Source organism: Rhinichthys klamathensis, unplaced genomic scaffold, assembly GCF_029890125.1.
Source record: "Rhinichthys klamathensis goyatoka isolate OS25496 unplaced genomic scaffold, OSU_Roscu_1.1 h1tg000501l_1, whole genome shotgun sequence".
Taxonomy (NCBI): Eukaryota; Metazoa; Chordata; class Actinopteri; order Cypriniformes; family Leuciscidae; genus Rhinichthys; species Rhinichthys klamathensis.
In genome coordinates, this window is record NW_026606982.1 from 311,740 (window position 1) to 328,364 (window position 16,625).

Consider the following 16,625-nt stretch of genomic DNA (forward strand, 5'->3'; position numbering starts at 1 on the left):
CATATAATGAGAAAAAAGGAAGATTACAGGAAAAGATTAAAGCCAGCAAGTTGTTTCTCTTCACTTTTGATATTCTGTGTTTTGAGAAAAAGAGATATTGCGTGCGAAGCCCACCAGACAACACACTTAAAGCAGCAGTCATTTACAAATGAGTTGAAGTAGTTTTATTGTGAAAAAAAGACCCCTGAATACTAGCCAACACAAACACAGGAGTGACCTCAGGCCTTAGGAACACAGATCTGTCTCCTGAGAGTGTGAGTGTGTGTGTGTGTGTGTGTGTGTAAGACTTTAAACTATAAAACCCTGGATTTTGTCAGACTTGTTTAATACAGATGTGCTCGATTTGTTACACATTCACACACGCACAAACACACTTACTAGATATGGTTTGACTGTTGGGTCTAGTTGCTTCCATTGCCAATGCACATTTGAGAAATGAAATGCTAGATGTGTAGTGAAAAGAATAGCTATTTGTAAAAGGTCAAGCGACTAATCGAAACATTTTATTGTTTGATCATAGTTAATCTTCTATATTAAAAAATAGTTTAGGGACGTTCTCTCACTCACTCACTAAAATAAAGCAATCATATTTTAACAATCAGCTAATCTAATGTTTTTATGGCCATTGTTCTATCGTTTGCTGAATTTTGTAAGCTACTGGCCTATAGCCTAATAATAATTGTTCGTCTCTCTCTCTCTCTCTCTCTCTCTCTCTCTCTCTCTCTCTCTCTGTGTTTGTATGTGTTATACATTTCCAACTGTTCATCACTTATCCCTTTTGCAGAAAATAACGGAAAAAGGAAAGGAGAGCGGAAAAAGGGTAATTTCATTTTCACTGTTATTTGAATATTTTTGAGGTGGTTTGTTTTGTTTCTCTCTCTTTTTTTTGGAGTGCTTTAACTGTTTCACTTTGTCAGACTGGCCTAAAAAAATTTGGTGCCTCTCTAAAAAAAATCCTTAATTCTCTCTATTTAGGGAAGAAAGGGCCCCCTGGTGCTCCTGGACCTCCAGGCCCACCTGGTCCACAAGGTCCACCTGGAATTCCGGGCATCCCGGGGATCCCAGGCAGTAACGCAATGGGTCCATCTGGCCCACCTGGCCCTCCTGGACCCGCAGGGCCACCTGGACCACAGGGTCCACCTGGACCACAGGGACCTTCAGGTTAACACAGACACTTGCCTCTACAAGCAGTCACAGAAAGCTGCTTGTTTAAAGGGCTGTTCACATCAAGAGCAATGCAACAGAGCAACACAACATTTCAAAGTCAACCTAAATGTTGCTTTATTGCTCCGCAATCCATAGGAATTCATTGTTTAAATGGAAAGGCTTGTTGCTGCAAAGATTCATTCATTCTTGGTGTCAACAGATCATAGTGCAAGACAGTTGACATAAGCAATGACATAAGCAATGATTCAAACTTAGAGTATTGTAAATAATTTGTCATTTAGTAGATGCTTTTTATCCAAAAGCAACTAATTTCTTTTCCCCTTTGTGTCAACAGGTGGCGCCGATAAAGCCAGGCACAGAGAGACCCAGGTATGGGCGATGTCCTGACTTCCACCACCACACTGCTCATCTCTCCATGCTACTTTCTCTCAGTAAAAAAGTTTGGATGTGTAGATCATGATAATGAGCATGTGTAAGACTGTACATAAAATGTGCTTTTGAATTTGTGATGTTTCTGTAGCCAGCTGTGGTGCATCTTCAAGGTCAGGAAACCACTATCCAAGTGAAAGAAGGTAAGAGTTAAATAATGATCCCTTGCATACACACACCTACATCCATATTCTTGAAAATGCTTATTGATATTGTGTGTTGGCATGACATTCGTTTGTTATAGGCTGTACGAATGGTTCAAATATAAGGATGGCCGGCTGGCCATCATAAAAAAAAAAAAGCAACATTTGATGGGACAAAATAATGCACTACTGTTTAAATTTTTGTAGTCAGTAATTTGTTGTTGTTGAAAGATATTAATATATTTATTCGGCAAGGACACATTAAATTGATCAAAAGTGTCAGTAAAGACATTTATAATGTTTCAAGTAAATACTGTCTTTTAACTTTCTATTCGTTATATTATCCAGAAAAATATTAAGCAGCACAACGGTTTTCAACCTTGATACTAACAAAAAATGTTTATATAAGAAAACAGTTATTTTAAATTGTAATAATATTGTGAGTGTGCGTGTGTGAGAAATAATATTAAATTATAATTAAATTATTCAGAATATAATCAGTTTTGGGAAGGTTACTTTGGAAATGTAATAGTTTACAGATTACAAGTTACCTTATTTAAAATCGAATAATTAGTGTAACTATTTCAATTACTTTATTAAAGTAATGTAACTGATTACATTTGATTACTTTTCTAAATTTCTAACGAATGTTTTCAACTGTTAATCATTTTCAAACATTTGAACCAGGCAGGGTTAACCTTACAGTAGTATTTAACACCGATTACTGCCAGACTAACGCCAGACAACGTCTCATTGACATTGACACCACATGTTCATTTTCTCGTATTTGAGGCGTGGTTTACGAATGCCCAGAGCCGTTTATTGGGTGCTACGAATGTCTATCAAATGCGCCTGTACGTAGCTCATAGCCAATCGTTTCAATTATACCAGATGACGTATGTAGAGCGACAGAAATTAGACGAGGAAGAAGACGATGGGTCCGAGATTTATTTGCGTTCTAAACTACTTAGAACAATATCTAAGGCTGCATCGAAAGGTAACTTCGCGTCTGCTGCCATGTTGGATCCATAGGTGTAAACAAACTGCTTCGGTGTGTCGCATAGACGTCGTCATCGTCTTGCTGCTCCCTCCCCGTTCTGTGATTGGTCCCCTCGCTGAGGGCGAAAATTTGGTCCATGGTATCCAGACTGCCTAGCAGCGTGAATAAAATTGCGCTGCGCAAAGGCAGTATGGGGAAACCCAGGCTAGCCAGACTTTCAAAATCCTTCATTATTTGAATTAAGACTATAAAAATTTAATTTTAAAGCACAGCTACTTAAAAATCAGTCTCTTTTTTCAGATTAAATACAGGTTAAATACAGATTTCTGAATTAAATGATTTTTAAATTTCCAGCACTGGAAAGCGTTTTTATCACTCGCCATGGTGGCAACTCTGACAGGTTGTAGCGGAAACCTTTCAGTGGCAATGTGGTTTGATGTAATTGGCAGACGTGGTGAGCTGCAAATTCAATCAAGAAAATCAATCAAAAGCATAAATGCAGTCCATTTACCATTTATCAGAATAGCATCGCTTTACTAAACAGCCTTTAAATGGCAGGAAGTATAGTGTGCATCAAAAACAGTCAAATCAACAAATTAATATTATTTATTCAACATATCCTTTTTACAGAATATATTCAGATGTAGCCCCCTTTGTAATCGTTAACATTTTCATAAGTAACTGTGATTTAATTACACATTTTTTTCTCAGTGACTAACAGATTACAGTTACATTTATTTTGTAATTAAATTACGTAACTCCGTTACATGTAACTACCGTAAAACTTCAAATAATAGCCGAGTCCCAAATAGACGCCTGTCTCTTTTACACGCCTGGTGTGGCTGCAGGTTTTGGGTAAATAAAGGCCGGTCTCAAATAGAGGCCGGGTCTGTTTTTTAGTTTCGGGTTGTATTCAATCCTCTAAAACCGTCAGATTGTCCGCTTTTTGGCCGCCAAAGTAAATTTTTGTCCCTCCAAAGCCTTTTTTGATCGATGAGTGATGTAGAATAGAATGACTGCTGCGCTTGACAGGGCGCGTTAGAGAGACAGCGCCCCGGCCGCGCGCGCGCACGCACTCTCACGTCTTCAAACAACACGAGCGCTGTCTTGCTCTCTCTCCCTCGCGCATATTAATCAAAATCAATTGACGCGATAGTAAAAGGTCGGAAGACCGCAGTTTCACGTGGAGCATTTGGAGATTTTTAAAGATTAGAGACAGGCCTATACACTCAATGAACAACATCTCAACACTAAATTATAAAGGCCTGTCTCATATAGACGTCTGTCTCAAATACAAGCCGGTGCAGTTCGACGATTTGGGAAAATAAAAGTCCGGGCTACTACTTGAAGTTTTACGGTAGTTACTCCCAAACACTGAGAAATGAATAATAATTAAGAATTAAATTATTAATTTGAAATGTATAGTTTTTTTGGGTGTAAGGGTCAGTGAAAATGTTAACAAGGCAAGTAGAAATCTGTAAAAACTCCTTAGTGGGTATGTGTGTTAATTATGTGTCGCTGCTGTCATAACAGATGATTGAGTATTTACTGGTGTCTGTTTGTGAGATTTGTCAGAAGGTGTGTTGAAGAATTGGAGAATGATCTCAATCCATCAGAGAGTGTTTAAAATGCACTCGCGCTCTGGAGAGCTGGAAGTCCTGCTTGACGGAACATACTTTATATATAGTCAGGTAGAAGTGAGTACAGTCCCTGGACTAACTCTACTGCTTATACACAAACATATACAGTATACATTTCATACAAATACAATTAAAAACATTTTATTTGAACAATATTAACATTAGAAATCAATAACCATTATCCCAATTTGCTTTCTGTGTGTGTGTGTGTGCAACAGGTATATTACCTGAATTTCACGGACATAGCAAGTTATGAAGTGATGGTAGATAAGACTCCATTCTTGCGCTGCACGCGAAGCATCGAGACCGGCCAGCGCAAGTTCAACACCTGCTACACCGCGGGTGTGTGTTTGTTGCGAGCACGCCAGAGGATCTCCATTCGCATGGTTTACGAAGACACCTCCATCTCCATGAGCAACCACACCACCTTCCTTGGCAGCATCCGTCTAGGGGACGCCCCAGCCGCTGGACACACCTGAGCCTATCGGCACGCAGGTCCACCTAATCAGACACGCAGATCACTCTCTTTAAATGTGCATGAGCTAATGAGCTCAGAGACCACACCCACTGAACTCAACTGAGCCATGGACACCACCAATCTACAGCCAGCAATTTATTAACATATCTGTCGAGCTTCAGGCAAACGTGACTATGTAGCATCAGCAACACTGACAAAAAGATTCAAGTCCCTCTGAGCACTGAAACACCCTCCGTTAGTCCTCAAACATTAGCAGCACAACATTCACCACAAGTAATCACAGTCCATTTACGAATGAGATGGGCACACTGGTTTCCTGAATGAACAGTGTGACCGGATGAGCTCAGCGCTGTCACAGCTGCCGTGTGTGTATGTAGATTCAGGCACACACACTGCCCATCCAGCGTTAGCACAGGGAGAAAGTGCACCTACAGTGATTGCAGTGACTGGAACTGACACCAGTCGCAATCTACTCAGTCGTAACAGACACACACTTCGTTTGATACAACACCACATAAATAGTGAACCTGTGTACTATTCTATTAAAATAAGCACTGATGTTGGCAATGTATGTAAAACAGAATATCTATGTTGTTCAGTTATATCTGATCTTTCACACACACACACACACACAGTCAAGATACCCATTTTTAAAATGAAGTCGTGAAATCCTGACAGTTTTGTTTTATTCTTATTTTTTTGGCATGGGTCTTTGTTCTTTAACTGCCGTTACCTGTAGGAAAAACTGAGTGTGTGCATATGGTGGCAGTGGTTCAGGCACTGAAATGAATGATACTTCATAATGTTTTCTTCCATCAACATCCTGAATATGCAATACCATATGCCTCCTGTAGAGGGCAGAAGTGCTCCTCTATTGTAAATGTAGCACTGAGAGTTTGACTAGAAGAGTTCGGCTCGTGTTCGGAATAGAATATTGTTGTACTACTATAACTTCTGCTGCAATATATATAGTGCGCATGCAGTATAACTAACATACATAGTACCGTTCAAAAGTTTGGGGTCGATCATTAATTTTCTTTTATTTAGTTTTATCCGAAAGGACACCTGAAATTGATCAAAAGTGGCAGTAAAGACATATACTGTTACAAAAGATTTCGATTTCAAATAAATGCGTTTCTTTTGAACTTCCTATTCATCAAAATATCCTGGGAAAAGTATCAGGGTTTCCACAAAAATATCAAGCAGCACAACTGTTTTTAACATTTAACGTAATAAGAAATGTTTCTTGAGCAGCAAACTTGCTGAATACTGTATCCCACAATGCAAAATAATATAAATATCCTCATGATTTGATGGCAAATATAAAATTGTATACAAAATATGATTTTTTTTTTAAATAACATATTAGATAATAACTCGCCAAATTGAGCATGCAACGTGATGAGGTAAGATGTGGCATACTACTGAAACATTTAGCATTTCATAATCCGTTTTTATATACTGTTTTTAATAGGTTGCAGTATTCAGTAGCCTATATACTGCACAGTATACAGTACGCAGTAACCTATTGTTCCATTCCGAACATTTGAGCCTCTGTCTTTGACTCTTACACATACTGATAAAAAATCATCAATCATAAAGTCATGAATCAGCTTTTTTGGATTTCTCCAGCGCCTGACTGACAGCTCAGGATTGTTGATCTGAATGGGTTTTAGAGAAAGACTGAATCATGAGAGTAGTTAATCAGATCCAAGATCCTCAGAGTGAGATCAAACTGCTTTATTGTGTGTTCAAAGGTCTCGGAATAAAAAGAACCGTGGGAATTTTCTGGAACTTTCTAAAGGGAGCTGGTAATCTGCCGTCAGGTTTCCTCTGCATGTTCCCTCTGTCTCCACATGGAAATGTAAACCAAAAAGCAGGAGAGTCTGAATGTGATCGTTCTGATAGATTTGTTTATATCTCTCTCTCTTTCTTCCCTTACACATCACATCCACCCAACAGCTTGTTTTAGTTTCTGCTGTGTGTTTGTGTTTTAGATACAAGTGTCTTTATTTTACTGAAGATAATGTATATTTGTAAACTATACAGGGACTGTATATATGTACATAAGATATTTTGTTCTCTTGTGTTTTTTTATGTCCTATTAAATTGTTTTTGAAAGATTGTTTTTAAACGGTGGTTTCATTTTCTCTGTTCCAAGAGAAAGAGTGGCGCAGTTGGTGTGCAGTGACCCCTAGTGTCCAAAAAAAAACCTTTTTCACTCACATAATTCAATAATCACCAGTATCTGCTTGTATGATTTTGATATGCAGAGATATTTGTGGCCTAATTTAGTTCAAGTTATGTGTTCGTTCATAAGATCCGTGTAAGTTCGTGTTAATTAAAAGTTTTAGTGGAGGAACCAAATCCATCTCACTAAACGCATGTCGGCTTCATTGCTGTTCCACACTGTGTATAGAACAGAAACATCTTTTCTACCTGTGTGTATTCAGTGTTAAGTGGTCTGCGGGGTGACGTAATGGCTAACAACACCTTAAAATGTCATTCTTTCACAAACATGAAGGTTTCATCACCTCTGCTTCCACATTCTTCTGTCTTACTGTCTACATTGTACACACACAGATACAAAAGACAGGATACACTCTTGATGCTAAGCTTTTGTCTAAAATCTCAAAGAGCATGAGACAGAGCAAGGACTCGTCCTCACAAGCCCCCTGACTGCTTCAAACAGGTGAACAGGACGCTTTCTAGGTGAGAGTCCATCCTGCATCTCACACCTCATGTCATTCATGATGCTGTTATTGCTCCGTACTGTATAATGTGCTGTTGATGACTAGTCCTTCTTTCATGTCCACTAAGTACTGATTTTCTAAACCATTGAGGTAGATAAGATACATCATAACATTTCTCATTTCTAAATTCGAGTCCACAGTAAATTCAGAAATCTTTTAGGTTTCTGTATAATTACTTCATTGGTGTATTTTGGAGAGAAAACCTTCCAGACACCATGTTGCAGTGGCGTAGGTTTGATTTTGAAATTGGTGGGGACGGGGATAACAATATATAAAATATAGTTTAAGTTTTGATCGAAATTATTGCTAGGGATATACCAGTGTCACTGGATATTGATAGGGACACGTCCCTAGCATCCCTACTAAATTCTACGCCCCTGCCATGTTGCATGGTTCCTCATTCATTACACTTCTATTGTTGCTCTTGTTTACAGTTCCATAATTAATGATCTCTTCAATATGATTATCATTATCAACAATTAAAACCTTTTTGGACCAAGAATACATTTGTCATAATGTGAATTTTGTGCATGTAAATGTATTGTGCTGAGATTTTAAGATCTCGACAGGTCAACTAAAGGTCAAATTAAATGGAAAGATTCCATGTCTCAGCCTCTCTTGGAAAAGCACAGTGCATTGCATGAACACTGCACTACATCAAAGAAAAGTGCACATTACCACTTATAGGCTATATAGGATTCATATAAGACCTGTTTCTCATTGGTTTATTTACAGTGAGGGTGCCTATTTACAGCACACAACGCTCATAAAACCTGTTGATTAGGCCTCCGATTATGGCAGGATTTGTTGATCGGATTAGGAGCCCCGTGAGGCATTTGTATTATTCTAGCTCCATTAAAGATTCAAAGAAAGGAGAACTGGTTTGTTTGATCCTAATCCCGACTAATTCGTGCACTCGCATAGCCTACACATCAATTAAAATTCCAGTTGGCAGTTTCGGCCACTGATGGCCCATTGCGAGATCAATAAGCAGTCTATTCTTGGTGCAGTTTTGCCCCGACGCCGACACATTTCAGCAGATTGAATGCAAGGACTAGTCGAATCAAAGAGAAGATTTTCTCACCTTTCCCTGAAGTGGCCGAGCTGCCTGCTCGCATAGGGATATGTTATTTCTGATTGTCTCGGTGAGATATGACCGTTCTGGGACCTGTGAATATTCACACCTATGTGATGATCAGACTAGAGTGATTAGCACCGGCAGGACTGTCTCAGCGCCACCATTCTCATGCGCCAGGCTGAATTCCGCACGTGAGGCACATTCAGCTCAACTGAATAAGCATCGGCTGACCGTACAATTAAAATAGATTGATGTTTACGCTATATAGCGATTGCATATGTGTTTACTCCAGAGTACACAATCAAATTAGTCTACGGTTTGAAAAATAGAAAATTTGGGCTCGTCCGGGATTTGAACCCGGGACCTCTCGCACCCTAAGCGAGAATCATACCCCTAGACCAACGAGCCGCTCCGCGTTGAGTTGGTCGGGAAACATATAGTTTATTGTTATTGTACAAGACATGAATTTCTTTCAATTTTTTTTAAATCACTGAGGCAGAAATTGTGCCTTCCTTAGCCCCCGAGGAACCTATGATTGATAACTTGGAAATTTACTGTAGGACTGGGAAAATGTGAAGTTTGGAATAAAATACAATTATGGATCATTTACATTTAATGCTCTCAGCAGTTTTTGCCTGGTCACGGTGAGTCAGTGACCCACTGCTGTGGAACCCATTGAGGAACAAGAAATCCGGCTTATCTTCGGGGAAAAGCCGAGTCAAACATATTTTAATGTAAATGAATGGGTTGTTGTCGATCCCGTTCGGACAGAAATCTTCAAAAGACTAAAGCCCAATTGTTTCCTTTGGGAAGGCGCACACCCTGGAAAGGCGAGCTTTACAGATGTTGAGGCTGTTGCTAATGGCTTTTTTACCCTTAACCTCGACAAATCGTTTAAAACGTTTGCTCACAAGGCTATATGCGCAAAGGAAATAGCAACAAACAAACCATTAAGTCTTAATGTAAAAAACATAATTAATATAAAAAACTGTGTTTGTAGGCCTGTTGATTTGCAAGCGTAAGAAAATAAACAACTTTGCCAATTGGGTTTGATCTGCGTGATAGTAACACTTTAGTGAGCTTTGATAAACTCTAATTTAACTGGCGTGACTAGACAATGTGGTTAATTTTGTTCTTTTCCAGTATGTTGTTTTCCCTCCTCCTATATAAATTAACTGTAGTAGGTAATCCCTCCGCGCGCTTCTTGCATATGAATCTTGAGACCGCCCATGCGCCATGGGAGGGAGGGAGGGAGGGAGGGGGGCGGGTCGAGCCCCAACCTGACCTATGAAAGAGAGAGAGCTTCACTTGGACTGGGACACATTTCAGCGGTGCCATCAGGCAGTTCGGTGAGCATCTTGCCCACTGTGAAAGACAACAATTCGGACTTCATTAGGATTTCTAAACGACAGAAGACCGATATGACAGAATACAGGAATTGTCTTCTATTTTTCGTTATGTCTTTGAGCGCGTTTTATCCATGCACAGGAATATCATGGCTGTAAGTACCTATTTATTTTTATTCGGCAAGAGACATGGGGATGAATTAAATATTTTATGATATCTGACATTTCACCAAAAAGTACATTTTCAGCTATTTTATTCCAGATAGGCGTCGCTGGGTATTTCAATATGTCTTGATGTCTTAAATGTCACATTGATTCGAGAACAGAACAAGTTCTATTCAAGAATGAATCGGAATAATGAATGATTAATTTTATTTAGGAAAAAATTCATTGAAGTTCATTAAAAGTTAACCAAGTGGTTATAGCAATTGGATAACGTGATTTTCACTGTTTTTGTTAACTGTCTGCTGTTGTTTTTGTTGATCACTTTGTTGAAAACAAGTCAAGTCGTGTAGCCTACAAGATAGCATTATTCAGTCAAATAAAGTTAGTATGTTTAGCTAACTAAACTGTCCGTCAGACTGGCTCAAATATGGTGTTTGTATTTGCAGTGGCTTAACGGCAAACGGGAGCTCTGTCGGGTGGAATCAGACGCATCACTGTAAACTCCTGGACGGGCTCGTGCCAGATCAGCTTCAGCTCTGTAAACGGAACCTCGAGCTCATGCACAGCATCGTGCACGCGGCCAAACTCACCAAGAGCGCGTGCCAGGGCGCCTTCAGCGATATGCGCTGGAACTGCTCATCCATCGAGAGCGCCCCTCACTTCACCCCGGACCTGGCGAAAGGTGATTACATTTGGATTTGTCTATCAGCAGCATTGTATTGACCAGAAGCCACCCTGCTTTTTAGATATAAGTTTCAGCTATTTAAAATTAAAAAGCACTAACTTGCAGAGTCCACACCTTATCCACACCTACTAGTGCAGGTGGTCTAACAGTGATGTCTCTGTGCAGGGACCCGCGAAACAGCGTTTGTGTTCTCTCTGGCCGCTGCAGTGGTCAGTCATGCCATCGCCCGTGCCTGTGCTTCTGGAGACCTCCCCAGCTGTTCATGTGCAGCAGCACCATCGGAGCAGGCGGCCCCAGACTTCCGCTGGGGTGGATGTGGGGATAACGTGCGCTACGGCCTGCAGATGGGCTCTGCTTTCTCAGACGCGCCTATGAGGAACCGCCGCTCGGGACCACAGGCCTTCAGACTCATGCAGCTTCACAACAATGCAGTGGGAAGACAGGTAACTTCAATTACGTGCTTACCGGCGTCACTGGCATCATTTAACAATTTCATTTCATTAATTGTGTGTCTGTTTTGTTCTTTTTGTAAAGGCACTCATGGATGCTCTAGAGATGAAGTGCAAATGTCACGGTGTTTCTGGCTCTTGCTCTGTGAAGACCTGCTGGAAGGGCCTTCAAGACATCAACAGCATCTCCGCCGACCTCAAGTCTAAATACCTGTCAGCCACTAAGGTCATTCCGCGTCAGATAGGCAACCGCCGACAGCTGGTCCCCCGAGAGATGGAGGTGAGGCCGGTCGGAGAGAATGAACTCGTCTACCTGGTCAGCTCGCCGGATTACTGCTCACAGAACAGCAAGCAGGGGTCACTCGGAACCACAGACAGGTGAGATATCCATCATCAATCAGGATTATTGATTACTGATGAGTTGAGAGAGAGAGAGAGAATCAGTTCTCAGTCACTGTAATGAATGAGGGATTATCACTGATCTGACAGGTGGCACAGAGCACAGCGGAAAGAAAAGAGGCACATGAATAGAATCGGTTAAACATTATCACACACACAGACATTAATACTGATTCTCACAACACAAATATGCTCAAATGCTGCCGTTTGAGTTATTTGGTTAAAGTAAATGACGTGTAAATAATTTGCTCTACATCATCTCTGCAGGCAGTGTAACAAGACTGCAACTGGCAGTGAGAGCTGTGGACTCATGTGTTGTGGACGGGGTTATAATGCCTACACGGAGGTGCTGGTGGAACGCTGCCAGTGTAAATATCACTGGTGCTGTTACGTGTCCTGCAAAACCTGCCACCGCACCGTTGAGAGATACGTCTGCAAGTGACAAACCGCCTTATGGACTGTCTTCATCGACAGAGACAAAGAGGCATGGTGCAGTGCTGGGCGAATGTGTATGATCATGTTACAGCCATAAGTGGGTGGATAATCCTCTAAGTGCTGTAAGGATGGCATGAAAGTGAAGAAAGAAGAGCCGGAGTTGAGGAATATGGGGTGGTGAAAGAGTTAATGAATGGCTGTAAACAAAGAACCCTGCGGTGAGGCCCTCAAGGCACCCTGCGGAAAACCAGAGTGATAAGCAGTGGCCGCTCGCAGAAAAACTCATCAGCTCCAGCTCAGAGAAAGAGACTGGGGGGAGGGTAGGACTGTGCTGGTAAAGAGTGACTTTACTGCGGTAATACTTCACACATCACACATCTGTTCGGATCTGTTTTGGTCACATACATTTCATGACACGAGTTACAAAGCAGCAAGAGATGGAAATCAAACTGTTTAGTTTGGTTGACCTCAGAAATAAATTCTCTGCACTCAGTATTGATTATGAAGGTTGATGGCACTATTTTTATAGCAAAATAATGTTGAATGACTGAATTTTTCCATTGTATTCAGGAAAAGAAAGATTAAGTCCACGCTTTTCACCCTGGGAAAACTTGTACATTTTCTGTAAAAATGAAAATTTGTATTTATTTTATTAAAAATATGTCAAATGTGGAAGAGACTAATTTGGAATTTTTCACCATAAATGTAAAATCCTGTTATTGTAGGTCTCATTTGTTAACATGAGTTAAAATGAAATTACAATGAGCAATATATTTTTAGAGCATTTATTCACTTTTCATGTTAGTTCACACAGTGTGTTAACTACGTATTTAAAAACATAGTAAATGTTTATATTAACATAAGCTAAGATTAATAATTGCTGTAGATGTATTGTTCATTATTAGTTCACAAATGAAACCTAGTTGTAAATGACCATATTTTCATTTTTGTGTTCATTTTAAAATCTTGCTTACAGTTTGTCTGAAACAGCTTTTTTTGGGAGTAGATTTATGTTGCTCAGAATTTGATAGCAGTTCTGTATGTGATCTTGAGCGTGTTTTCTCTGATCTCTCATCAGCATTCTTTCACATCAAAGACATTTTCAGGATATCAGTGCTATAGAGAGATTAAGAATCCAGATAGTAAGTATTCAACAGCAGCTACAGGAGAAAGAGACCGAGGGCTAACCTGTTCTGCGGTTCCTTTTGTCCTTTGATTTGCCTGATTTTTATCTCTGCATTGTTACAGAAAGACAAAGGCACACACAGATTTCTGGGCCCTTTGCAAGACAGGTCTGAGCCTCAGAGGGGGTTTAGCTTTTGCTCAGCGTTTTACAGTTAACAAGTCTTTGCATTTTATATCAAAGATGCTTGTTGTAAAATAAAATACACTGGCAGAGAAGAATCAGTGATGTTGCTGAAATAGCAGCAGTTATTTTTGCTTTATAAACTTTATCCAGGCCTTCATCAGCCACGGGAAGTGTGAGATGCTTTCGAGATCTCAGGGATGAAGGAGTGTAGTAGTTTCTTTTTCCGTCTAAAAGATGTTGATCTCTTCTAAAATGAGATGATTCTCTCTCTTTTCCTCTGTTGACTGTACACCTGGTGTGAATCTCTGTGGAATGCAGCTCTCCATTTAACCGGGTCCCATGTATTGTTTACTATGAGCACAACACCACACTCCCACAGAAAGAGTATTTACACACACAGTCTGAGGAAGACTTTATTAGTGCTTAGCTGTTTACAGAGTGACTGTTTGTGAAAACAGATGCAGGACAATCCCACCGATCTCTGCTGACAGACTCTTTATCAAACGCGCATTTGTTTTCCCTTCACCGTGGGAATTTACATTGAATTGAATTACATTGAAATCCCCTAACGCTGAACCGTTTTCCTCGTGGTGACCTTGGGATGATCTTTCCACAGTGTAGGTGGCTTCAGGTTTTACCATCAACCTGAGTCGCACAAACAGACAAAATCGTTTTATATCATAGTACATTAATTTATACTATTTTAATATTGAGACCATAAACCTTACCCTTTCAAAAACCCTTTGGCTTTTTTTTTTGGTTTTAATTAAAACATTATTTAGTCCCTTTCTTAAGCCATTCTCCTCATGGAAGGGACATTTGGTCCATTTGCTTTCTAACATGTTCCATGTGAGTTCTGTGAAAGCAGTTTTTGGACTGCGTATTTGAGTGTGTGTGTGTGTGTGTGTGTGTGTGTGGCACCTGTCAGTTCTGCCCCCCATATTGCTGGTGCTGCAATGACAAAGCAAAGGGCACAAAAGGCTGTAAATCTCACAACATAGCTGGACACACACACACACACACACACACATACTGAGAATAGATCTGCAAGCGACTCCAAATATGTGAAGAATCAACAGCCTGGCGTGACAAAAATAGAACTTAAATTCCGTTAGATCGATGCGGTAAGAAAAAGCAGCAAGTTGGAAATCACATTTACACGTATGCTGTTATTTCATCTCTCTTCAGCTCATTGGGGTTTTCTGGTGTTTATTTGAATGCGGTTTGTCTGTTATTCTATAGGGTGACAGTTGATGTATGTTGCATGTTTCAAGGGTAGAGATCAGGGTTAAAGGTCATGACTGGGTTAGAGTTAGTCCTCCACTATGCGGGGAATTTGCTTCTCGTGGCCAGAAAGACAAAATAACCTCAGAGCCCATTAAAGTGATTAAAAAATATACACATTAGCTGTATTCAGCAAGTTTAAATGTGTGGTTAAGCATTAGATTAAGAAAAGACGGGATCAGGATCAGTGAACTGAATAAACAGATTTGCCTCCTCAGCCTAGAGAGAGTTCTCGTCAATCACGATAATGACTCTAAAGGTGATGATACACAGGGCAACTTTTTGAGCAATGTTGCTGGGCAATGTTGCCATCAATGGGCAAGCAGGTGAGACACAGGGCCCACGGCCGATCTAAAGTATCCAGATAGAAATTTGTTGCCCATTCTCAATGGGAAAGTTCCCAAGCAACATCGCTCGGCTACATTGCTCCCAAAAAGTTGTCCCGTGTATCATCACCTTAATGTGTCTTGGTTTCCTAACAGCTGATCATGCCAGAGGTTCAGCGATACAACACCATGGGAAAATGTGAAGAGTTTCCGCTTTCTCCTAACAAAGGCTCAGTATTCTGAGTTAAAGCTGCCCTGGACTATGTTACTTTATGAAGATTATTTGTTCTACATGGTATGAATGATTCCGTTAAACACACCCAGACTCACTAACTGCAGGCAAAATCATTAATATCAGCCATTTGTGCTAAATTGCCCTCATACACTCACACAAACAAATAATCCAGCACACGGTATGCATGACCGAGACCACAGAGACAAATGGTTTCTTAATGCTAATGTTGTCACAGATCTGTGTTTATACTGGGTGTAAAGCTTTCTAAAATGAAAACTGAGTGGACCCTGTGGGAGATCTTTTCCTACTTAGATTTTTTAAAGATATAGTTCAGAATGGTCATGTTGACAGAAAAAAACCAGCAAAACATTTTTACGCGCAAACTAAGAAGCAACGATTTTTCTGAATATTTTCACTGTGTAAAGTTAGCCTTTTGATAAATTAAAGAGGCAAAGATATGTGTGGGAACTCATCCTGTCAATATACTGTCCAGAGGAGAACAAGAGAGAAATTCAGGTTGGTAAAGTAGTTTTTGCATTGTGAAAAAGCAAATTTTGTAAAGAGTTTTTTTTTTTTTTTTGCTTAAGATATTGTTTTGCCTAAATGTCAAATTGTTTTTTTTCTTGTTTATGCATAAAAACGATGGGATGTTACAAATATGCTGTCCCGGTAAACTCGTATTTAAAATAATTGTAAACACATTCAGATGAAGGAATGGTTCAACTTTTTTTAAAATCTGTTCATTGACAATTCATCTTCGCAAATGTAAAAACAAAGGTTTTTTTTTAGGTCACTATAATTACAAAAGAATATTTCCCTTTTCCTGTTAAAATAAATGTTTTAGAAAGCTGACTATCAAAATTTGAATTAAATATTTTTAATGAAGGAAGTTACTTCAAAACAATTGATGTAGTGAACTTTTAAGAGTAATTTTGTACATTTTTCAAAAAGATCTCAGGATCATCTTTTTAGTAATTGATTTTCTTTGGCGGTTTTGGGAAAGAATGTATGAGTGGTTTGTTATAAATAATGTAATAGGTGATTTTTGATATCACATTGTAAAGTTTGGTATTTCTATGCAAAAAAAGAGGCTGAATTTTTGTGTAATAATATTTTTATTATAGGTAAGTTTTATTTACACAAATGTATATTTATATATTTGTAAGTTGCTACAAGTTTTGTGGCACTTCTTATTTTAAAGCAGCTAAAAACGAATGCCTTAAAACTGTAAATTATTTGCAATTAATATAGGCTATTAAGTTAAGTTGAATTATATTTTATATCATTGTGCTTTTATATATTTC

At 39.5% G+C, this 16,625-nt stretch overlaps 2 protein-coding genes and 1 non-coding gene across 5 annotated transcripts in view; 2 read left to right on the forward strand and 1 right to left on the reverse strand.

The window, feature by feature from the left end:
- The window catches only part of eda (ectodysplasin A), a 40,859-nt gene extending 34,649 nt beyond the window's left edge, over nucleotides 1-6,210 (forward strand). The window contains exons 3-8 of one of the 3 annotated variants that reach the window (XM_056237819.1): nucleotides 785-820; nucleotides 976-1,161; nucleotides 1,502-1,536; nucleotides 1,688-1,739; nucleotides 4,306-4,430; nucleotides 4,598-6,210. In XM_056237819.1, coding sequence (XP_056093794.1) covers nucleotides 785-820; nucleotides 976-1,161; nucleotides 1,502-1,536; nucleotides 1,688-1,739; nucleotides 4,306-4,430; nucleotides 4,598-4,858 — 695 coding nt within the window. In that variant the 3' untranslated portion in view covers nucleotides 4,859-6,210. Of the gene's footprint in view, nucleotides 1-784; nucleotides 821-975; nucleotides 1,162-1,501; nucleotides 1,537-1,687; nucleotides 1,740-4,305; nucleotides 4,437-4,597 lie in introns of all 3 variants that reach the window. The other 2 variants (XM_056237820.1, XM_056237818.1) reach the window with 2 other exon arrangements.
- A 2,814-nt stretch (nucleotides 6,211-9,024) lies between these two features.
- On the reverse strand, nucleotides 9,025-9,096 carry trnap-agg (transfer RNA proline (anticodon AGG)). Its single transcript has one exon. It is a non-coding gene; the product is annotated as a tRNA-Pro (tRNA).
- An 879-nt stretch (nucleotides 9,097-9,975) lies between these two features.
- wnt11f2 (wnt 11, family member 2) lies at nucleotides 9,976-12,694 on the forward strand. Its single transcript, XM_056237815.1, is given in 6 exon segments — nucleotides 9,976-10,017; nucleotides 10,020-10,189; nucleotides 10,646-10,881; nucleotides 11,050-11,327; nucleotides 11,419-11,711; nucleotides 12,000-12,694. Coding segments are annotated over 6 exon segments (1,194 nt in total). The 3' UTR covers nucleotides 12,175-12,694.
- The last annotated feature ends 3,931 nt before the right edge of the window (nucleotides 12,695-16,625 follow it).